The sequence below is a fragment of the Peromyscus maniculatus genome, chromosome 7, assembly GCF_049852395.1.
Source record: "Peromyscus maniculatus bairdii isolate BWxNUB_F1_BW_parent chromosome 7, HU_Pman_BW_mat_3.1, whole genome shotgun sequence".
Classification (NCBI taxonomy): domain Eukaryota; kingdom Metazoa; phylum Chordata; class Mammalia; order Rodentia; family Cricetidae; genus Peromyscus; species Peromyscus maniculatus.
The window spans coordinates 30140267-30164600 of NC_134858.1; the positions used below are offsets into that span (position 1 = coordinate 30140267).

A 24334-nucleotide genomic window follows, 5' to 3' on the forward strand; every position below is an offset into this window, starting at 1 on the left:
CACACACACACTCACTCACTCACTTACTCACTCACTCACTCATTCACTCACTCACGCTTCCTTCTCAGCGCTTTGTACTGGACTTCCAGGTTGTTTTCTGATGCCTCACAGGGTCACGGCAGGAGATGTTCCTCAGCTCCCTAGTCAGTAGATATCGATAATTTGCCTACTAGGGAAAAGGGCCACACTCATTTAACTCCCCAAATTACCTCTCTCCTCCTACTAAGAAAACACATGCATTAGCTCAGCTGAAATCCCGAAGGTTAATCTAGCCATTGTAGGTAAGTGAGTGCTCTCACTGGAAACTTTGTTTTCCCCTAGAGCTTTTAAGCTAAGTGTACATTGACTATGTGCTTAGGAATTTACCAGCTCAGACAGACTGAAACAATTAGACAGGAGGCCAAGTAAGAGTGAGAGAGGGAGACAGACCCCAGGCACGAGCCCACATTCCTTTCAAAAGCTTCCCTTCATACTTGTTCTCATTCGGCTGAAGCCCTAGAGGTTCGCCTGGCTGAACCACTTCCTCTCAGAAGCGGCCATCCTCTGAGGGAGCCTGGGATTTGTAGTCTTCAAATCAGCTGACCTTTCATAATCCTTAAAGGGACTGTGACTGGAGGCATGCAGTATCAGTTTCAGGAGCTTTCCAGTGATGAAATGCTCCGTGTGTGTTTTCACAAATCACAAATTCCTTCTTGAATAAAAGCAAAGGCTCTGTGTGTTCACCAGAACCCTACTCCAGCCTCTCCCCAGAGTCCACACCTCCCCTCCCCTGTCCGCACCTCCCCTCCCCAGTCCACACCTCCACACCTCCCCTCCCCGGCCGCACCTCCCCTCCCCTAGTCTCCACAGATACTCCACTTCTTTGCTGCTCTGCCTTAGAGACACAAGCCCCCGCTGCTGCTAAGGTAGAGGAACCTCTGTAAAGAGGCAGACCACACAAGGTACGGACGCTGGCTGGACAGGAGAGACCGTGCTCACAGGCTGGCTCCCTAAGCACATTCTTCCAAAGGGTGCTTCTTCCAGCAGTTTTCAAAGCAACATGTTCGCATCATGGTTATTAATAAACAAACATGAAAGAAAGTAGTATGCGACAGCAAGACCTCAGAGTCCAGAACTTCTCATAGAAAACAGGCTGGAGAGATGGCAGCTCAACTGTTAAGGGCCCTTCCTGCTCCTGCAGAGGACCAGGGTTCAGTTCCCAGCACCTACATGATGACTCATAACCAGCTGTAACTCCAATAACAGGGATCTAATTTCCCTCTTCTGACCTCCATGGGCATCAGGGAGTCATGTGGTACACATACATATATGCATGTAAAACACCCACATACATAAAATAAAATAAATAAATCTAGGCCGGGTGGTGGTGGCGCACACCTTTAATCCCAGCACTCGAGAGGCTGAGCCAGGCAGATCTCTGTGAGTTCGAGGCCAGCCTGATCTACAGACCGAGCTCCAGACAGGCACCAAAACTACACAGAGAAACTTTGTCTCAAAAAAACAAAATAAAACAAAACAAAAAAAGAAAAATAAATCTAAAACAAAACAGATGAACAAACCAGCTGTACCTTGGAATTTGAGGAGTAATGGTTTCACAACGACCCCGAGATACCCAAACCCCTGGATTCTCAAGTCCCTTATATATGTGGTGGTTGCATATAATTTAGGCATATCTTCCTATATATTTAAGTTGCCTCTAGATTACTTTTACTGCTTAACACAATATAAAGATGGTTCAAGCAATCATTATAGTGTGTTGCTTAGGGAATAACAACAAGGAAAATGTCTGTACATGTTGAGTTCAGATGTAGCTTTTAAAGCCTATTTTTGATTGCAGTGGTTTGAAAAATCATCACAAAAGCCGGGCGGTGATGGCACATGCATTTAATCCCAGCACTCGGGAAGCAGAGGAAGGCGGATCTCTGTGAGTTCGAGGCCAACCTGGGCTACAGAGCAAGTTCCAAAGCTACACAGAGAAACTCTGTCTGGAAAAAAAAGTCATCACAAATGATACCTTGCTCTGGCAGTGACTTTGCTTGGGATAAATGGATATTTCTTTCTTCCTTGGCATTCTGGATCCTTCTCTCTCACTTGAACTACAAATATTCTGTCTGTGGAATGACACTTCATGTATTACCCATGAACTAATCAAACATGTTACACACACTCCCTAACTACATGCAGATATAGTTTAGATACAGCAGTGATCACTTTAAATGTTCTTACATTTCTGGTGGTTTTCGAACACTGAAAATGTTTCACAGCAACAGATATCAGAAATACAATTTCCTTTTGGTATCAACAATATTTTGGGACTAAAACATTAAAACTTCTGCTATACATTGAAAATTTATGACCACCTTCGCCCTATAATTCATATGTTGAAACCTTAATCCCTAATGTGTAGCTATTTGAAGGTGGGCCTTTTGGGAGGTAACTAAGTCATAATGAGGAGCTCTCATGAAAAGAAGTAATACTCCATATAAAAAAGACCCTAGAGATCTGTTTGGTGCCTGGAACCATGTGTGTGAGAGCACAGTGAGAAGGTGCCCCCCTGTGAATCAGGAACGGACAGTGAGTTCTCCCTGACACCAAATCTAATGCACTTTGGTATTGGACTTCTGGCCTCTAGAACTGTGAATACTGTGTTTCTGTTTGGAAGTCACCCAGCCTGCAATATGTTGTAGCTTTTCAAGTGGACTAAGACATCCACCTGCTCTGAAGGGCTGTGGACAGGTTGGTAACTGAGAGGGAAGTGAGGAGGATCCACTTCCATCAGAACCCCTCACAGGGTTGCTGCGCTCTCTCTGCTTTGTTGGCACCATTTATCAGATGTTAGTGTTACAGTTGCTCATGGCACAGATGCAGACCAGTGGACACACTGGATCAGCAGCCAAGATGACAAAAGTATCTGTTTGTTGTGGGTCACAACTTAGCTGAATGTCTGTGAGCTAGCTGAGAACTTTAAATCTGGGCATTGCAGGAATTAAATGCCAGTCCTCCTCCAGCGAATGCTTGTAAGGACAAAAGAGCTCTGGACCAGCTTTTGGAATGTGCAATGAACTACTGTGTGAGATACTCAGGGCACAAGACTGAGCTAAAGTGTTGGAGCTTTGTATGGGAAACAAATCTCTTTAGAGGGCTAACTAGGGGCTAGAGAAACGGCTCAGGAGTTCAAAGCACTTGCTCTCATAGAAGACACAGGTGCATACATGTCAGGCAGATCACACGGCAGTCAGCTCATAACTGCTTTTAATTTGAGTTTCAGGGGGTCCTATTCCCTCTTCTGACATCTCTGGGTACTAGCACACATTTGATACATATACATACATATAAGTATATACACACATACACATAAAATAATTTTTTTCCAAAGGGGTGAATGAACAGTGTGAGCATCGCGTTCTTACAGAAGTTGGGCAGGCATGTATGCCTCCTTGTTTTTCCTAATAGTACTTTGTATATTTGCAAACTGATGTGAGAACTTTCTAGTTGATTATTTATAAACACACCTAGTTTTTCTCATTTCTTTGTCTATGCCTGGGCCATTAATGCCAAATCTTCACTCTTTTCTGTTAGAAGGCACCAGGAAATTCATATATGTATATAAATATATGTCCTTATTTCACTAATGGTCACTGTTTCTGTTTTGAATGCTGATAGCAGGGGTGATGTAAAGTAAAAAAGAAAACAGAACATCAGCTTTCATGAATTTTTATATCACCTTCTAAAATTTTGTCTTTTTATTCATAACAAATAATTACTCTTATTTTTTCCTGGATAGCATGGGAGACAGATTATAGGACCATTTGAAGACATAAAAATTCATGGACACCCAAATCCCTTATTTAAAGAACACAGCATTTATGTGCATATCCTCTTAATATCCTTTAAATCATATCTAGATAGTATGTAATACCAAATGCAAGGGTAAACACTATGTAATTCGTTGTTATATTACATTATTAGGTAAAAATGACAATAAAAGTGTCCATCTATGTTGAGGAAAGAGACAATTATTTATTTTTATTTATGTGTTTGGATGTGTGTGTGTGTGTGTGTGTGTGTGTGTGTGTCTGTGTAAGCGTGTTCTATGTGTGTGCAGGTGTCTGAAGATGTCAGAAAAGGGCATCGGATTCCTGGGAGCTGGAATTATAGGCAGTTGTGAGTCCTCCAAAATGAGTGCTGGGCACCCAACCTGGGTCCTCTACAGGAACAGCAATTGCTCTTAACCTCTGGCAGTGTCTCCACCCTACAATTTAAAACAGTTTCTGAATATTTTCAGTTATGGTTGGAGGAATCAACAAATGTATATCTATGGTGTAACAGTTTGTCTATGCAGCATGCAAATCAGCATATATATACATATATCTATATATTGAGAATATATACTTAATGTATTTTATAATGTAGGATGCAAGTATAAAAAGTTGGAAATTAGTGTTCAGAACTCATCTCGCTTTCTTCAGGTAGACCTACCTGGTCTAGAAGTTACTCTGTTCAGCTCAGTGAAGACCATAGGTGACAAGCTCCTTTAAGGAGTTTCTAGAGTTACTAATTCTGTGAGAGTCCTTGCAATAACAAGGGCTTTTTCTACTCTTATTCATCCTCATTATAAAACAGAGGAACAAGCTTTCTAACAGTGAAGCCACCCGAAGCAAGCTTCTCTATCGGGCAAAAAATAGAGCTGGAAAGTCTACATAAAACTATCCTATGGGGCTAGAATGAAGCTAGACCCTTGTTCTCCATTGCAGCATCAGGCCATCTTCTTTGGGTAGAAGAGAGCCAAGTATACCAGGCAAGGTCCTGGAGAGGGCTGCGGCTGTAGGTCCTTGGATGCAGTTTACCCATGACCTTGTCTCTTGCTTACAAGTGTTTTAGAAAATGTTGAAAACATCATCAGCAACAGTTTCAAACCTCGCTGATACTATGCCTTCCACTGTACTGCAGTGTGTTTGGAAATTTATTGATGGTACAAGAAACAAGTAGGAAGTTTTTCCTTGGGGTCAATGAAGTATCACAGTGGATAAAAGTGCGATGTGCAAGCCCAATGATCTGAGTTTGATTCCTAGAACCCATGGGAAAAAACCTGACATGGAAGTGTGCACCTAACATAGGTGTGGGGAAGCTTGTGGGTCAGCTGACAGGAAGTCCACGGGTGGTACAAATATGAAGAAGCATTCTGCCTTAAAGAAACATGGTGGAAGGAGAGACTCAACTCATGAAAGTTGTCCTCTGACCTCTACACCTGTGTGATAGCATATGCACACACACACACACACACACACACACACACACACACACACACACACACACACACACACACCAGTAATAAAGATAATTTCCCTGTGGGAAAACCTTTGATCTGGCAGTAAATAAGAAAACGATGTCTTCAGTTCTGAGAGAAGAAGAAGGCACAATTTATTTCAGTCAAATTATTTTACAACAAAGTCTTCATTGGACACTTGTCAGCTTAACACTTAATATAGTTTAAAAAGTCACGATTACTTGCAAAATTATATATACTTTTTCATCTAAAAATATATTGCATATATGGAGTAGGAGAAGCCCTCGTGTCCACGAGGCAGAGTTTGTTCCTTTCGGGTCATTGCGTCTCTGTTATTTACAAACATTTCTAAAGCACTGCAGATCTAAACCCATCTTTTCTTTAGCTCGGGCACTCCTGTTAAATAACTGTGCCACGGCTTTTCTTTCTAAGGACACGGTGACTTGAGACGCCCTGTTTCTGTTCATTAATAGTCACATTATGCTTATTTTAAAAAAAAACCAGCTATAAAAAACGTACAAATAGCCCAAATGTACAGATTGACAAAAGATGTACAAATTATATTTAAAAAAATAACAATGATTGATTTGATAGTAAAACTGCATTTGTGACCGAGGTCAACTCGTTTATTTACTCTTTTTAATTTTTAATTATTCATTTTTAATACTGTGAGATATAGGAAAATAACTCTGCATAATTTATACAGTAAGTTGCCTTCTGATTGGTTGACCGTGGTCTGGTGGTCTGACAAACGCACAGCGCTTGCGAATCTGTCTGAGTTTAGAAATCCCTATGACTTCTCAAAGTTCTGGGACCCACTGTCATTAAAAAAAATAGTTATTTAATCCTCTGTCCTTCAGGAGTGTCTGTGTTTGTGTTAAACGCTCTCAGTTCACATTCTGACTCTTTCTGGAGAGAATGTTTAGCCAAGTGCATATTGCCCATTGAGAAGGATTTTTGTGATACCCATGGCTTCTTAAATACACACATACACACATATCTTTCTTTTAAATTCCAGTTGGGCGAAAACTTCACTGGCCTCAAAGCCAGTGTTCCAGTTGCCATCTGCTGAATTAAGTCATCCTAAGATAAGATTATAAACATCCTGACTTGATTTTCACTAAGTCTCAAACTAGACCGTTACTGGTCAAGTCCATGATTCCTATGGAACCTACAATGAGACCCGTGTGTTCATAAGAAAATGCTTTGGTCATAAAAAATATAAAGAAAATTTATACTTCTTTCTCAGAACCATGGTATAACCATTCCAGTAACCTAAATATTTAACTCATTAGATGATAGGAGGTTGAGAATCCAAACTGGTGTACTGGCCCATGGAATGATTCATTTTTTCTTTTTTCAGGTAGAGGAAGCAAAAGTTTTTGACATAAAAATAATCATTTAAAAGAACAAATGCAAAAATTTCATCCAAAAGAAAGAATGTCCAGTTTTCTTGTCTGTTCAGGGCCACTTATGTCCTTTAGAGTCCAGAGCATCCAGGAAAAGTGAGGGCTTGAACTGCAGCCAGAAGGTTGCTGGTGTTAAGTTCTAGTAGTAGCTGCCTAAGTGTGAAGGCACATGGGTGTTAGGATGGCGGGGGACACTGGGGTTGGGGTAGATCCCTGCAGTGGGGGAGGTCCAGTATTGTGACGCTGCTCCGAAGAAGCTGGAGGAGGTGACAGGCATGGAGGATGGGTGGGGAGGGACAAAGTTCACCTTCTGTTGATGGGCGTGGTAGGAGGGCATGTAGGAGATATCAGAAGGGTACTTGTACATGGACGACTCGGTTGGATGTGGCTGCAGGGCCTGGGCAATGCCATGGAAGTCAAATTTGTAGGCATACCTTTTGCCATGCACTTTGGTCATAATGTTTTTATCATAGTAATATCGGAGCGCCCGGCTCAGCTTGTCGTAATTCATGTTGGGCTTGCTCTTCCGCTCTCCCCAGCGCCTGGCCACCTCATCGGGGTCCGTCATTTTGAACTCTCCGTTGGTCCCCTCCCAGGTGATACAGCTGGCATTGGCACTGTCAGACAGTAGCTCCAGGAGGAACTGCCACAGCTGGATCTGCCCACTTCCTGCAAGGCAGTGAGGACACAGAAGAGAACGGTCTCAGTCCTGATGCTTAAACATGGCAATTTTCATCCTTCCTAAGAAACCTTTTATTTCCTCTTATGTCAGAATCATGGGGACAACCCTGTCCTTTAGAAAGCAGAAATAGACACATAAGAACGGTACATTTTACAGAGCCTAGGGTGATGTTTTGGCATGGGTACACGGTGACTGATGATCAAAGTGTGGTAATTAGCATGCCCATCACTTCAAATGCTGGATCATCATTAAAGATCCTCTTATCCAGCTAGTTTGAAAGGTACAATAATACTGTTAACTCTACTGCTTGTCACTGGGATTAGCTTATTAAGCAAGGTTAGATCTTAAGACAAATGGGCGCAAAGGTTGATAATGAAGTGTTGGCTTTGCCTGTCTGAGTAAGCTGTTATGATCTCAAGGAAGCCAAGTCCCCACATCCTTTGGTTAAGATTTTTGACTCTTTCCTTCTACCTAGCCCAGGGTCACTATCTAATATCTATTTAGTACCAAAGTCCCTCAAGCCACTTCCTGTCAGCCTTAAGGAGCGTCAAGCATCCCAGAACCTCTTGGATGTGGCTGTGGGGAGTCGCAGGGAGAGGGTACCTCGTGGACTTAAGGGTTCACTAAGTGGACTGTCCTTCAGCAGAGTTCTAGTGAGTGGCTTTTAGTGCTAAGTTCTGCACAGAAGAACGTGGACAGAGGTAAAAATAACAGGAGGGCATGCTGGGTACAGTCTTTATCTTCTGGACAAGAATGGTCTGGTTCTAAAGAACAGGGAAGAGGCCCGTCCACAGCTTGTGTTTCCTGGAGTGTGGCAGGGGCAGTAGGCATATAGGCCTGGAGGTTGATGCCTCCAACTCCCAATGTGTTTAGAAGAACACATTTGAGAGTTATTTTTAATAGCAAATCCTTAACACAATGTCGAGTTCACTTGATGTGCGACTCGTTAGGGACACATTTCTTTTGAAAAGACCAGATAACTATAATACTCAAGCCAAAACACTTGGGGACATTTACTCATGAGCCCCATATGAAGAGTAACTGGGAGCATCTGCCCTCAGTGCAACATCTCCTTGGGTCGTTGACCATGAACATAAACATCTGTGCAGTGGTGCAGTGTGAATACCTTTGTTCTCCAGAAGCACCTGCAGTCAGGTGCCGGACTGTTGCTGTGCATAACTGAACTTTGTTTGACTAAGGAAGCACAGACAGCTCCCCAGACAGGTTTGGACTCAGGACTAAGGTTGCTGTGACCTTACGGATACAGAGACCATTCTGGAAAGAAAGGCTTGCCAGCCAAAGTTAACTCACCAGGGTTGGCTAGGCGGCTGCTGGTTGGGCCCAGGATCTGATAAGGATCTAAGGAAACAACAAGAGAAGAAGTCTGCTTCACTCCTCATCGAACAAATTGACAGCAGCATCATGGTGAAGAAACCTCAGCGGTTCCCACTTTATCTCAGGGTCAGAGGAAAGCTTCATCGAAGACCTTGGTCACAGTTCCGGCCCAGTCAACACGGAATAGAACACAGCACCGTTTCTTCACATCTGGTTTCTAAACTTTTAGATTATGCCATTGTTATCCCCCCCCCTCCTCCCCGGTCCCAAATCTCCCACAGATTTGCAAAGGAGCTGGCTAATATTCTGCCACACAGTGAATAAACTGAAGGATTGCTTATTAAACGGGCTTAAGGAGTCCCAAGGTGATGACGAGCCGGGAATACTCTTCCTAATGCTGAAGACATCACACACGTCTGAGTTTTCTGATGGACCATAAAAGCCACCCGGCAGCCTGGGTTCTAGTCCCAGCTATGTCATGAACAGAATCATGGTTTGGACAACCTCTGGGTATCAGTTTCCTCAGCTAAGAAGGGTGGGTCGGGATCCTGGCCACACTTCCCTTCCACCAAAATACTGTGATTTTAAGCTTGGAAATGTCAGCCCTAACCAGAATTCATATTTTATCTATGAAATAACTGTTTTTCAGGTTATAATTGTAATTATTAACAAGTTAATGCAGCTTCTTCTTAAAACTTTGAATTAACTCAAACGTTCTTAAAGTTTTTTAGTCCCCCTTCTTTTTTATTAACTTTTAATATTTATTTAAACGACACTGAAATAGTTTGGGCAGATGATATTAGATTTTTTTCGCCCCCTGGAACTTTTTAAAAATTTGCTCCACCTGACTTGGTTCTTGAATTTCACCTTTTATTCACTCTCTGTATTTGGGGTGGAATATTTTCCCCTCCCAAAGCAAATGGCTTGTTCAGCTCTGAATTCAGCTCCATCATGTCTGAAAGACAGTGGTGCTGAGAACCATGGCTGTCTTTAGATCTGTGAAGGGCCTTCGTGTGGAGCTTTCCCCAGAAGACAAAGTGGCCAGAGGGGAAGCTGAACAGAGGATGCTGGCTCAGAAAAGAATTGAGCCAAGGTAGGGTTGTCAACTTCCTGTTCGCTGTAAGCACAGGGGTGGGGATGGCATGTCACAGGAGGTCATGCTGGAGAGGGTATTATAGATTGCACTCTCTACATCATCTCAGCAGTAAGAGTCTCTAGGTTTATGGCTTCAAAATTCCTCTGCCTTAACTGCTAAGAAGATCCATCCCTAGGCAAGGGCATCTCCAAAGTAGGGTTTAGTGACGTGTAAAAGGCTTGGGCGGGAAGAGGGCCTCCGGAGCTCCAGCTCCACTTGTCTTTTAAGAATTCCTTTTGCCCACCTGGGCCTCTGCTCCCTTCTTCTACAAAATAAGGCATCGGGCCATTTCAGCTTGAAGTCCCCTTTCTGTCTGATATTTAACTAATCGTTTCCTGAGTCCAGTACTTGCTACTTCATTCCAGATACTCTCTTAGAAAGAAGAGACAATGTGGGAAGCAGAGTTGCCCCTTGGTGTACATAGGGGATTGGTCCTAAGCCCCATCAGGCTGTTAAAATCTGTGGCTGCTCAAGTTCTTTACAGATGACGGGGTATTTGGATATAATCTATGCACATCCATCCATGTTCTTTAAATCATCCCATGATTACCTATAGGATACAAATGCTATGCAAAGGGCTGTATTGCGTTGTTGAAGGAATAATGAAAGACCACAAGTCTGTATCCATTCAGTGCAGATGCAGATCCTTCCCTGAGTGTTATCGGTCGGTCTGCAGTTGGTTAGATCCCTAGACACAGAGCCCACAGATGTGGAGGGTCCACGGCCCACTGTCCCACTCCTCCATTGACTGTGGAATCCACAGTTGCATACCACACAAGGGGGAGGCTACACATCTGAGGCAGGTACCTGGCTGGGGCCGTTGCTCAGCATTCTTGCCCATAGTCTGTGCTCCTCCAAGGGGAGGACCTGTGGAGAAGAAAGCCAAGGTGATGAGTGGACTGTTCCTCATAGGCAGGAAATGTTCTTGTCTTATATCCCCCCAGAAGGAGGGCACATAACTGTTGCATGAATCTTAGAAGGTCTTATTAATAAAATCAAGCCTGAGGCCAGTTATTGGGGTGAATGCTGGAAGATCAGAGAAGCAGAACAAGCCACAGCTACCTCGCCTTGCTAATTCCTCAGCTGATCCTGTTTCCTCAGACTGGAAGCCTCTGAGTCCTCATCCAGAATGAATCTCAGCTGAACTGCTGCTCGAAAGCCTGAAAGCTTAACCAGCCAAAATGCTTCTAGTTTCTGGTCTTCACGCCTTATATATGTTTCTGCTTTCTGCCATCACTCCCTGGGATTAAAGGCTCACTTTCTGGGATTAAAGGCGTGAGTCACCATGCTTGGCTGTATCCTTGAACACACAGAGATCCAGATGGATTTCTGCCTCTGGAATGCTAGGATTAAAGGCGTGTGCTACCACTGCCCAGCTTCTGCTATGGCTTGCTATTAGCTCTGACTCCCCAGGCAACTTTATTAACATACAAATAAAATCACATTTCAGTACAAATAAAATATCACCATACATAACTGCTGTCTACCCACTTTCTCATTGACTCATGAGTTCATTTTATTGTGAATACTTACCATGTTGCCATGCTGGTACTGGTCTCCAGACAGAAAATTGAGCAATGAACTTATATGTTTTAACAGGAGAGATAACATGAAACAATGCCTGCTGATACAGGGTTGTAGAGTTCATTTGAAAAATGGGACCTCAACTGGGAGAGTGGGTAAAAGTGTTTGCTAGAGAAGCATGGGGACATGAGTCCAGATCCTGAGCATCCACGTAAAAAAAGTGTGGTGTGGCTGCACACATCTGTAACTCGGGTCCCAGGAAGTGGGTGGAGCTAGCAGAGACAAGAGGATTGCTGAGAAACAGGGAGCTCCAGGCTGTGTCAGGGGACAAGACAGAGTGATGGACCAATGCCTTCCTTTGGTCTCCATGTGCATGCACGGGAATGTGCCCACACATGTGCTCCCCCCGCCCAATGCACACACATGTGCCTCCCCATGCAAACAGATAAGTTAAAAAAACAACAACAACAGGATCTTTATAGGCATCTCTCCTGAGGAAGTGACATTTGAGCAAAGATGACCTGTTTCCTATGATTCTGCGTTTTGTGAGGGCCCATTCATGGTATCTCACACATGCCCTCTCCATTCCTCTCTGGCTTCCTCATTTTGAATGTCTGCTGCTTTTTGTGTGGTCTGTGGCTGGGTGTGGCTGGGTGTGACTGGCTTCCTCACCCGGCTCTCTCTTCTCACTGACCCATTATTCTGTTGAGCATTTCAGTGACTCCTTTCGACTAAAGATTTAAGGTCTATTTTCACAGCATCATTCACAATCCCTTTCTTACCTTTTGTCCAGCACACATCCTAAACTCCAAGAGTCTGAAGTTCTCACTGGCGGACATGCCACCATGGTCTTCTCTGACCTCCACCTCTCCAGGCTCACCTATCTTCTCTCGCTCCCTAGACCTAAACCTGGCCTGTCCTTGTAGCACTAACTCAAATGGTAGCAGGTGCACAGGCATTCCTTATGTAGATTTAAAATGTTGTGTGTGTACCCGATTTCTCTCTCCTGCCTAACTCTCTATTCTGTGCCTGGCTCATCGAAATGCTGTTTGCAGAATGAACAAATAATACACACTCATAACTGAGATAGACCCTGGTTATCACTTGTACAATTGCAGCCTCATTCTTAAAATAACTTGCTTCACCTCCCTTCCATTTCCCAGCAGTTTTATGTCTTGGAGACAGTAATATGGACACGTTGGTGGAGGAGTGAATCATTCTCTCTCATCACCCCTTGATGGAAGATACTGGGTGGGTTTCAACAAACCATCACCTCATCACTGTAGGACAAATTAGTGTTTATGACACACAACATCTCCTCATATGTTATCCTTCGTGCCAGTCTCTCTAACTGGGGCTAGGGACATTGGCATGACTAAGCCCTGTCAAGTGGAGAATCCAAGTCCTAGAGATTCGCTTTCCTGTCTGAAATAACAAAATCTGGACCAGTCATTTTTCTTTTATGAATCAACTTGTCCCAAGAAACCTCCAAACTTTGTAAGTTCTAAAACCAAGCCAAGTGCAGCAAAACAAACCTCAAAAGTATGAACAGCCCCTGCAAATTCATATTGATATCTAATCAGACAGCATGGGGACAAATGCTTGTTCCTAGTGTGTGTCTCACAACCCTATTCCTACCTCCCAACTTCCAGCTCCCAGAAAATATTTCTGTCCCAGAGAATGGTTTGCTATTTACTTACTTTTGTTGAGGCCAGAGTTCATGTTATTGCTCCATCCTCCTCTCCTGACTGAGTCATAAGAAGGGTCTGTTGAGAAATAACAAATGGGGGCACGTTAGGTTTGTTTGGCAATATGAAGATGCTCTCTTGGTGATCAGAGGAGGTTAAATTTATTTCATCAATAGTTAGCTAAGCACCACTAAATTTCTGAAGTTTACTCTTCCCTGAGGACTGTGGGGTAGGGTGATGGAAATACATTAACTCTAATTTTGGGATTGTCTCATCTGGGAACTGAAGCAATAGGAAGGATCCTGAACTTGAAGTTGGAGGATCGGCTCAAAATCTATCCCTGTCACTATTTGTTGTGAGATGTGGGATGGATCATAAGACTTACTTCCCTGATCCTTGTCTTTATAGAATAAAATTTTTGCATGCATTGTCTACTTTATGGGGTTATGCTAATGATCAAGTGAGAATACCTGTGAGCTACCTTGTAAGGTTTCCTAAAAGTACAAATGACCATAAAGTAAGGGGAAAGCACCTATTCAAAGATGACTAGCAAGGGTCTTGGTCAGCTCTGAAGAGCTGAGGAGTGGTGTCTAGATGAAAGGTCCCCTGGGCAGAGCATCTCAAAGTCCAGTTCTATGATACTCCTGCAAGGCCAACTCCAGCATCAGCTCATGGTCCCAGTGCTGTGGGATGGCAGTCAGAGGTGTGCCCACGCTGTAGGCTGTCCAAGGCCTCTTAGACATTTCTATAGGCAGGAAAGAGCTTAGTCTGATAACCACACAGGAAGAGGAAAGGCCAGAGGGATGGTTGGAACTAAGGCTGAGCAAGGAATGAGCAGACAGAGATGTTCCAGCTAGGCAGGCTGGTACTATATGGACTCTGAACTTTGTGGTACTCAACTTTTCTGGTTCTACAATCATGTGCAGAAACTGCTTAAGTAACTGCCTAGAAACAGTCCTCATTTCCTTTTGCATTGTGCGAATCCCATTGAGACATGGTACAGACCCACCAGAAGGGTAAGGATACAGAATTATGACTCAAAGTCTTTCCCTGAACAACAAAGGAACCATAAAAACCATCTCAATAGACGGAACACAAACCTCATCAAACAACTGTCTCCCGGGGTGCAGCAGAAACCATCCCCATTGGGCTGTCCTGAGCCTCTCAAACAAATTAGAATAAGGGCCGGGAGGATGGATGGATGGAGGGCTGAACGGATGGATGGATGCATACATGTATGCATGCATCTGATTGCCTGGCTTCACTATTACTGGCTAAGATGAACCAAAAGACAGGAAGTGTCCTTGTGGAAAAATCCATGTGCACAGGCACATTCCTCATGGCTCTGGAAAAGTCAGTTCAGTTTTTAAAATTATAGTCTTTAGCAATTGGCACAAAAAGTAAAACAGAGCACGGGGCGGGAGGGGGGGCATGGCTGGAGAGGGAGACGGGGAACAGGACAAGGAGTCACAACTCAACTTTAAGTTGTGTGTTTTTATTTTTGACCTATTTTCCCTTTATTTCCTGAAAACAGACTCTTCTTGCTTAAAAACAAGCAAATGATAAGCCAAGAAGCAATGGTTATGAGCTTGGAATGGGGCTGATGACTTTATGGACACTTTCTGAAGGGGTCTGTGGAGCCCCACAGAGTGCATGTAGCTTTAAGATAAGCCACAGGCAAGGGGAGAGTCCGCTAAGTTTTTCTTTGGTCAGGAACAGGTTGCCAGTTTGGCCTCCCATCACTGGTCACTGATTTGGGACCAACTTTCTCCACTGGTTGTGTACATGAAGTGCTGTACAAAACAAGGTCCTTACATTTAGACATGACGCAGCCCCCAAGATAGTCAGGTATTGTCATCATGTGCCAAAGACGTGGTTGAGATGTCACTGGCTTACTGGAGACTAAGGAGGAAAAGGTAGGTAGCATTGGGGGCCTGCGGGACTTGAGTGGGACCTAATTGGAGGGTAGAGAGTGAGCCATGCAGCCAGGAACAGAGATGGGTGGTGTGGTGCTGTGGCCATGCTGGCATATAGGGATGTAGAGGGAGAGAAATAAAGGACCAGGAAGAGAGGGTTGAGTGGCCATTCAAGACCTTGTGGGAGCTAAGCTAGCATCTTTGTGGCCTTCATGATTCAGACAATAGGGCCAAAGGAGGTTCCGTGTGTAGTGACTCCAAGAAGGCCAAGTGTGAAGGACTCATGCATCCCAGGTGCTGTGGGGAAAGCACAGAAGACCTAAGAGGGTAGAAGCCATTCTAGAGGGACAGAACAGAAAGTAGAATTGAAAGTGATTAATGTAAATGCCTGTTTTAGGGTTGCTACTGCTGAAACACCATGACCAAAACAACCTGGGGAGGAAAGGATTTGTTTCAGCTTACACTTCCAGGTAACAATCCATCACTGAGGGAAGTCATGACAGGAACTCAGACAGGGCAGGAACCTGGAGGCAGGAGCTGATGCAGAGGCTATGAAGGGGTGCTGCTTACTGGCTTGCTCAACATGGCTTGCTCAGCCTGCTTTCTTCTAGAACCCAGGACCACCAGCCCAGGGGTGGCATCACCCACAGTGGCTGGACCCTCCCTCATGGATCACTAATTAAGAAAATACCTTACAGCTGGGTCTTACATAGGCATTTTCTCAACCCAGAGTCCCTTCTTTCAGATGACTCTAGCTTGTGTCAAGTTGACATAAAACTAGCCAGTACAGTAAGTAAAAAGGAGGGAACCCCATTAAATTACAGGAATTGGTGTATGACATCTGAAGTCTGAAGCACCCCTAAGATGTCTTAAACTTCCCAACCTACACTTGTCTCAGAAAGCACTTCTATAATTGTTCTGAATAATTGCTTTCTAAGTCCACTCAGGACTATGACTACAGTTACCTTTGACTTCTTGTTGCCTTTTCTTCTATTATTTTATTCTGGCTCTCAGGACAGAGCAGGTGTATGAAAGTTCCAGAAGGTAGGAATGAATTTCCTGGGTAGTCACCAGATTCTTTGGTAACTAAATGTTTTGAAGTTGAAGCTTGAGGAAGAGTGTGACAGCCCATCTTTTCTAAGATTCAGCAGACCCCGGGGGCGGGGGATGCTGAGCTTCATAGGCAGATGCTCCCACAAGCATATCTTGTGTCAAAGGCTAGCAGTTCAGCCAACCATTCAGCCCTCCCATGGGTGAAAACAGAAGTGTTCTAGACAGAGAGGCTGCTCCACAATCAGCCTGTGCAGTGTTCTCATTCTCAAGTTCACAGAGCAATAAATGGCCAATACCATCAGCAGGCATCTTCAGCCAACATGTGACCCATTCAGTGGAATCAGACATGGAAAACACGGACTTCCCTCTTATCAGTCTTCTTGTTCCTCTCTACATATGTGGAAATCCTTTCTCTGGCCCCTAAGTCTGTAAAGCCCAGCCAATGCTCATTTACTGTACAATCTAGTGAATGCACCACGAAGGGGCTGGGATGCAGAAGACATCTTCATCACATAAGACTGAATTAAAACCCGTGTTTGAGAATGAAGTATCAAGACGGGAAAGGCCCAGGCCAAGAGTGTCGATCTGCCTTGGATGTTTGAAGACTAGAAAGCCTTGGAGCTGAAGTGAAACGTTCAAGTCTTCCACATATGTAGAGAGGAACAAGACGACTGATAGGAAGGAAGTCCGTGTTTTCCATGTCTGATTCCACTGAATGGGCCACACATTGGCTGAAGATGCCTGCTGATGGCATTGGCCATTTATTGCTCTGTGAACTTGAGAATGAGAACACTGCACAGGCTGATTGTGGAGCAGCACAGGGACCAGCATGACCCACATTAAAGAAATGTCACCAGTCCTAAGACCTGCACCATTGCCACACATGAAAAGTACTCGGAGCAGAAACATGTCAACCAATTTGTCAATTGCACTCCCCCCCCCCCCTGCTTCTCTCCATCCTTCTTATCCTCCTTTCCCATTTTCTTACCTATCACCTCATCATTCATTAATTCATGTTTGTTATCCACACAGGACCATCAGGTCCTCACAGGCGACTGCTTTTATGGTTTGGAGTATGTGGCAACACTGAGAACAGTGCCTTGCATATGGTGAGCACACAAAAAATACATGTGGAACACACGACTGAATAGACAATGTCTTCTCCTTGTTAAATACACACAATCCCTGTTGTCGTCTACTAGCAGAAAAGAATCCAAGACTCTTACCCTCCTGAACTAGGTCTCTAGCTACTTTAGGCTTGTGGTGTGGGATTATACACTATGCCAACACTGTCTGGGCAGCAGTCCACCTATTTTGAAGTGGAAGCTGAAAGCGTGACCCTTCAGGAAGGTCAGGAGCTGGGTACCACTCATTTATGTGCCTGGATCATCAGGAGATAGCACATAGGACGGTGGTCCCATAAGGTTACATCATCTTGTGATGCCATCACCACCAAAGTACATTCTGATGTTTATATGGGTATAAAAATAACCCAAAATGGCATTTATCAGAACTGGTCCCATTGTTCAACAGGATAATGTCATCACTAAAATGAGGGACTGTTTTTTCTCCTACTAAATGTGCTCCGAGTGAAAATTTGGCAATGTGGTCAGCTCTAGTGCCAGACACACAGACAGACATATCTGCCACCAACGTGAAAAAGCTGGAGCAGGGGGCAAGCCTGCTGCACAAATTCCTGCAAACACCCTGGCTCCAGAGCCTGATGCTGCCCGGTGGTGGCCAGTGTCAGCCCGTGCTCGACCTACAGACTGTGGTGACTCCCAGCAGCTGAGTGCACACACACAGACACCCCACACATGGTGCATGGCGTCTGCCTCTTGACAGCTTGCTTTGGAGAAGAAAAGTTTGGGGTGGCCAAAAACTCAGTGTCAAAAATGTGACAGTTCAGGCCAGCGCCCAAGGTGACACTCTCTGGCCTTCTCTGTGGTGGCAGATGGCTTTATCAGCAGAAAATTATGCCCTGATTCTGACAAACTCTCTTTCTACTTCGGGGAAGGCTGACACCCCCTGGCTTTAAGGAGTACTAAGATGACAAATCCTATTGTGATCCCTTTGCTGAGCAACCACCAGTGGGCTTTGCCTACGGTTTCTGGTTTCAGGCAGTCCTGAGGTCAGTTTTCGCCAAAGCAAAGAGACCTGGGCCTCATGCCGGGGGTTCTGGACTTTGCCAGCCATTGTGGATAATTTAGCTTCCCATCTATGGCGCCCTGAACAGTTTCTCCATTATGCAATGCTCAGTGTGGCTGAACGCGACACTAAATGGCCTCTTAGATTCCAAGACAGCCTCCCAGGGTAGAGTAATATGAGCTGCGAGCCCTGCTGGAAGGGGAAGGCTTTTGCTGGCTGTGACCATGGCATAGACACACCAGTGTTAAATCAGTCCTGGAAATATGGCATTCACCTCTGGAAAGACCTTGTTTTCTACTCTGATGCCTTCAGTCAACTGTCTGAGGCCCAGGTGCATCAGCCTCTACACAGCTCTTGACTTTGTCGTGACATCATCCCTCAGCCGTCAGCAGCACACAGAAGTCTCTCTTTTGGTCCCTTACTACCCTGGGCCCTGCTTGCCATGACTTGGTGGAAAAAGATGCACTTTCCTTGAAACTTCTCATTGAATTTCTGGGTTTTTTTTGGGGGGGGGGAGGCTGGCAGGCTCTGTGCTGTTTGTGCTTGGAAAACCTGGATCTGCTTGCCAATCTTTCAGGGTACTCAGTGAACCCAATAGGTAAAGCTTGGTCTTTGTTTGGGGACAGTCAGATGTATTAGGGCATGTGTCTTTGTGACTTCCTCAGCTGATTTTCTGTTTGAGGTCCTGTGCTTCTAGTAGGTTCTATCTCTGTAGAGGTGGCTTTTCTGACCACCGACCTGACTGGGCTTCTCTGCTTTGGGCTCTCCTTTGGGCTGAACCCCTTCTGCAAAAAGCCAACTCTGCTTCCTGGATCCCTAGTTCACAACTCAGGACCAGCATCTCATCTGCAGTCATTTCTATGATGCCCCTGTTTACATCAGCCATGACTTGCTCTTGTTTGACCTACTGGCCTGAATCCTACTTTAAATACAGGGCAAAGGTTACTAACCCAGACAATGGGCAGTCTAAGCAGAGTTTGGGGCTTTGTCCTGGTGATGCCCTTTCTTGCTAGAGTCTCATGGTGATTTCAGTGGCTACACATGACCCTGGGATCAAGTAGAGTCTAACCCCAACTCTGTCTTCCTTCCTCTTAGTCCTTTGGTCATGTTATTCTGTCTTTTTGAACTTCAACTTTTGCTTCTCTAAAAAGCAGAATAACTGGCCTGGCGGTGGTGGCACACACCTTTGATTAGAGCACTCAGGAGGCAGAGGCAGGGGAATCTCTGATCCATAGAATGAGTTTTAGGACAGCCAGGGCTACACAGAGAACCCTTGTCTGATAGTGGTGATGGTCAGGGAATCAAGATAACAAATGCCTTACAAACTTGCTATGAGGATCAACTGTGTTTTCCATAAACAGGAATTTTTAAATGTACATGATATACACATAGTCTGTTCCAACCTGCCTTTACCTCTACAGTAAAAGGAGGTCACAAAGCTCATTCAGGAAGACCTTGAGATGCTGGGCAGGGGTGGTGCATGCCTTTAGTCCCAGCACTTGGGAGGCGGAGGCAGGCAGATCTCTGTGAGTTCGAGGTCAGTTTGGTTTCCAAAATGAGTTCCAGGAAAGGTGCAAAGCTACACAGAGAAACCCTGTCTCAAAAAACAAAACAAAACAAAACAAAACAAAACAAACAAACAAAAAACCAGGAAGACCTTGAGAAGGAACAGGAGCTCAAAAATCCCAAAGGGCCAGCTCTACTCTGGTGCCCTTGGACAGTGATTCCAAGATGTGAGTTTCTTGCAAAGGAGGAGATGGATCAGCTGGAACCCTGGTTTAAGAAACATGGTCTCAGAAGACAGAGAGGGGCAGTGGCTAGGCACGGCCAGCTTTTTTTTGCTTCCATGACTGTGGACTGCTCAGGTTCCTGTTTAACTGGTCCTGAGGCTCAGGATGCGCTCCCACATCATTTAATACATTCTCCAAGGCTCATCCAGCCTTTCCTCCAGTGGCGTTTTTGTTACACGGAGCTACAGAGGATCTTGGCACCCCCCAAAACTGCAGGAGGGGGGAGTTGAAAAGGGAAGTCTTTGCTTTAGCTTGGAACCCATAGATGCAAGAGAAAACATCCTGGGTCACATTTCCTTTTCTCAAAGATATTGTCCTGGAATCCAAACAGCCCCTCAGCCTCAGGACCAGCCCCACTACCTAGCACAATGGAGACAGTGTTTAAGGTAGTCTCTGTGCAATAGGAAAAGAAGACACATGAGGAAAATGCTGGAAAAAAAGGGTGGCTTTGAAATATGAAAAGTTTGACAAAGAGTGAGCCGGGTCTGGGCACAACCTTGCCACCATCCCACAAGGCACCCTGCAGAGTCTGGGTCCTTCTCTCTGTCTGCCCTGTGGGCTTTCTCTCCAAATGGCACAGATGTCTGAATGGACTATTTATTCTGATGAGGCCTCAAGGTGGGGTTTGGGGGCACATGTGGAAAAGGAATTCAGGTTGACTAGATGAATTGGGTGTTTGCCAAAATTCCCTTCCACACTGGGTTGTGGAGACACAACTAAATTCATACTACTTTGGTCCGATGGACCTCAGGATTAAGAGCGTTCCAGCTAGGAAAAAGGAAAACACAATGCTCACTTAGGTAATGCAGCGTTGTTTATGTTTGGCCCCCTGGCCCTGCAGACGAGAGCCCACTTTGCCCACAAGATGCCCTCCTTTGCCATGGGCATTGAACCCTACATCTGCCCATCTGCCTCACAGTTCAACTTTCACATATCTTTCTTCCAAGTCCTTCAGGTCACGACTCACTGGTCACTTGTTTCATGTTTACTGTTCTTGCATGCTCAGCTGTCCAATGTCATTCTTAAGTATGACACCTTGCTGGCTAGGTGATCTTCTGTGCAGCAGAGGGACTGGATCTTAGTCCTTTGTCCCCGCCTGCCCCACCCCTGTGCTAGCTTGTTGGGTTGAGCGGACACATCCCACGGCATAGTCATTCATTCAACGAAGTTTTATTGAATGCCTGCTCTGTTGCCAGACACATTTATGTGCCTAGAATACAACATTGGCTAGGCAAACACCCTTCCTCTGTGGAAGTTAATTCAAAACAAATAGTAAACTGTGCAGCAGATTAGAAGGTGCTGAATGGGATGGAGCAAAGCAAGCCGGGAGAGGGAGTAGGCAGGGCTGGGTACGAGGGCCTCCCTGAAAACATATAATTTGAGCAAAGATTTGGACCGTCTAACCTGATTCAAATGGAGCTCTCTGTGGCACCATCGTCTCCCTCTGACAAGCACTTGGATTGTCCTGGGTTAAGAGCAAAGACTTTCGGCTCCTTTTTGTTGGTTCACATCTAGTGGGAGCTGCTTGATGCTGGAGGACAGTAAGATCTAAAAGCTGTACAGGGTCCTTCCACTGTTTGGATGAGGGTCAGCAAAGGGTGAGCAGGCCCAGTAGTTAAACAGCCAGCTGATTTCTGCTTATTCAGACTCGGGCCCATCCCCCAATCTGTGACTTAAGACAGGCCGGCCATTCGACATTTCCCGAGACTGGCCTTTTGACAGCTGAAAAGCTGAAGTGGTTTCCAGGGAAGGACATCTTTGGAGTCATCATGGGGGACGTGGACAGGTGAGGTCAGACTAAAGGAAACTACATTGCTTTGCTCTGGCCTGGCAGGTGAGTAGGCCATGTCGAACCTGGAATCTTACCTCTGAGTTTCTGAGAAAATGGTCCCAATTCTATCACAGAATGGGAGGCCCTGTTTCAGACTTCGAGGGACCCCAGACATGATCTAAGCCAGACATGCAAATGAGTATAGGACTCAAGATTCAAAGCTGGGAGACAGCATATGTGAGCACGTAAGAATTTTAATAGAAATTGAAAATATGACTCAGAGTATCAGAACTGACTTTCTTTAAACTGATCTAGGCTATTGGGCAGGAACGGTGAATAACTATGTGAGCAAGCCAAAGCTTTTTAGGTTTGCAGATTTTTCAAAATTATACCAGGAACAGTTTTTTGTCTCTTTGGAATAACTAATATCTTTGGATAATGGAATCTTACCAAGCACTGGACTGTGTTGGGGTGTCATTTAATGCTTTAAAGATAATTTTGGGGAAACAATCTGTTTCCAAACAGTGAAACCATTGACTGCAAAGGAAAGAACTCATGGTTTGGAGGTTCCCACTCTGTATTCCAATTCCCTTCTCATCAGTTATGTGCTTTGTGAACCTTAGCAAGTGACTTCACCTCTCTGACCTCAGTTCATGAGAGGTATATTCTTGTGGAAAACAACTAATTAGTTGTAAATTTCAGGCTTCCTAAGAGCTAACAGTATATTTAATCCTCACAAAGATCTTTGGAGAATAGAAGAGATCATAAATACAAAAAGGCTTCACACACTCCAAAGTGTCCTACCGAATTCTAGTTCATTATGTTCCAGTTAGTGTTTTCGTGTATGCATACATACGCATGAGTATGTGCTAGTTCGCTCACCTTGGTGTGTACATGTGGAGCCCAGAGGTGGGCTTTGAGTATGTGCCTCTATTGTTCTCCACATTATTATTAGCAGTCAGTAGTATGAGTGTTACTGTTTTGAGAGAAGGTCCTTCACTGGCCTTTTGACAGACAGCCAAAGAGCTGAAGTGGTTTCCAGGGAAGGACATCTTTGGTGTCATCATGGGGGACGTGGACAGGTGAGGTCAAACTAAAGGAAACTACATTGCTTTGCTCTGGCCTGGCAGGTGAGTAGGCCATGTTGAACCTGGAATCTTACCTCTGAGTTTTTGAGAAAATGGTCCCAGTTTTGGTAGCAGAATATGGCCCTACTCTATCACGGAATGGGAGGCCTGTTCACAGAATCTGAAGTTCACTGTTTTGGCCGGTGACTGGCTGGCCAGTGAGCCCTCAGGTCCCAGCTGTCTTTATTCCCAGGCTGGGATGACAGAAGCCTGCCACCTTGCCTGTGTTTCTTTTTTTGAATGTGAGTAATGGGACCTGAACTCAGGTCCTCATATTTGTGCAGCACGTTACCCAGGGAGCCATCCCCCCCCCTCTTCAGGTGTTATTCATAGCTAATTCAGGTGTTAACCAAGCTAATTTCTTCTGGTTCTTTCTTTAGTGGAGGAAGACTGAGTAAATATTTAACTCAATTGAAAAAGATTAGCTTTTCTTTCCCAGTGAATCCATCAATTGTCAATGTTATTTACTGAAAATCTACAGGGTGGGAGGAAAGAATACTGGGCAAAACTCACAATTAAAGATGACAAGGTAATCTGTAATTAGGTCCAGAAATAGCTTGTGGATATGGGGCTCAGGGAAGAGACTCAGTTTGTAGAGGTAAGGTAAACACACTCTGAGCCAGGTATGATTGATTTGGGCTTTGAAGGTTTGTTGGATTTTGACATATAAGTAATTATCCAGTTAATGTTATTATTCTCTCTTTAGCTTATGCCTGACAGGAATTCAAACAGCACCGAAGAGACAGAAGAAGCCTCTCAGTCTTCACTCGTGGGATCTACTGATTCCCGAGAGAGAGGAAAAGCTCCTCACACTCCTAGTCCAGCCCCAGAGTTTCTTCCTCAGAGACTTTATCTTCTTTTCCATGGGGATCCTTCAGGAGAAATGAGCTTTGTGATTTTAAATGGAGGCTTCTCTGAAGAGAGGAAGCTGTTACATCTATAAACATGCTCAGGAAAGGTTTTCATATGAAAATAACAAACTATGCTACTTAGAGTGCTTGTTAGCCAGAAGATGGATTTTTTTTTTTCATCTGGCTCAAAAGGACCTTCTAGGACTCTGTTTCTATTTCTCTTTTTCCTCTTCATATAGAGAAAAAGACAGATCTATTCCTTTCTGTGTGTAGATAGATAAATAGATAATAGACAGACAGATATTAGATAGAAAGAATCACGCAGACAATTAATTTTTGTAAGTATAGTTTTTGTAAGTATAGTCTTTCCTTTGTACTTGAGGGTGACTGGTTTCAGAGTCTCTATCAAACACCAAGACCCACAGATGCTCAAATTCTTTATTCTGGTTACGAGCCTAGCCTTTAATGGCTGATCCATCTCTCCACCTCACAAATTCTTTATAAAACGATGCAATACTATAATGGAACCCACGCTTTTCCTCCCATAGATTGCCAGTTCCTGGATCACTTACACTGCCTCACAACTTGGGTACCACCTCCACGCATGCATACCGCTGT

The 24334-nt window shown here is 44.5% G+C and overlaps 1 protein-coding gene across 2 annotated transcripts in view; it reads right to left on the minus strand.

Annotated features, from left to right (window-relative positions):
- Positions 1 to 5396: 5396 nt before the first annotated feature.
- Positions 5397 to 24334, minus strand: part of Fli1 (Fli-1 proto-oncogene, ETS transcription factor) — a 119334-nt gene continuing 100396 nt past the window's right edge. For both annotated transcript variants that reach the window (XM_042280617.2, XM_076575949.1), the window contains exons 6-9: positions 13073 to 13138; positions 10656 to 10715; positions 8690 to 8737; positions 5397 to 7365 (exon numbers count right to left, since the gene is read on the minus strand). In XM_042280617.2, the coding sequence (XP_042136551.1) occupies positions 6836 to 7365; positions 8690 to 8737; positions 10656 to 10715; positions 13073 to 13138 (704 nt within the window). In that variant the 3' untranslated portion in view covers positions 5397 to 6835. The remainder of the gene's footprint in view (positions 7366 to 8689; positions 8738 to 10655; positions 10716 to 13072; positions 13139 to 24334) is intronic.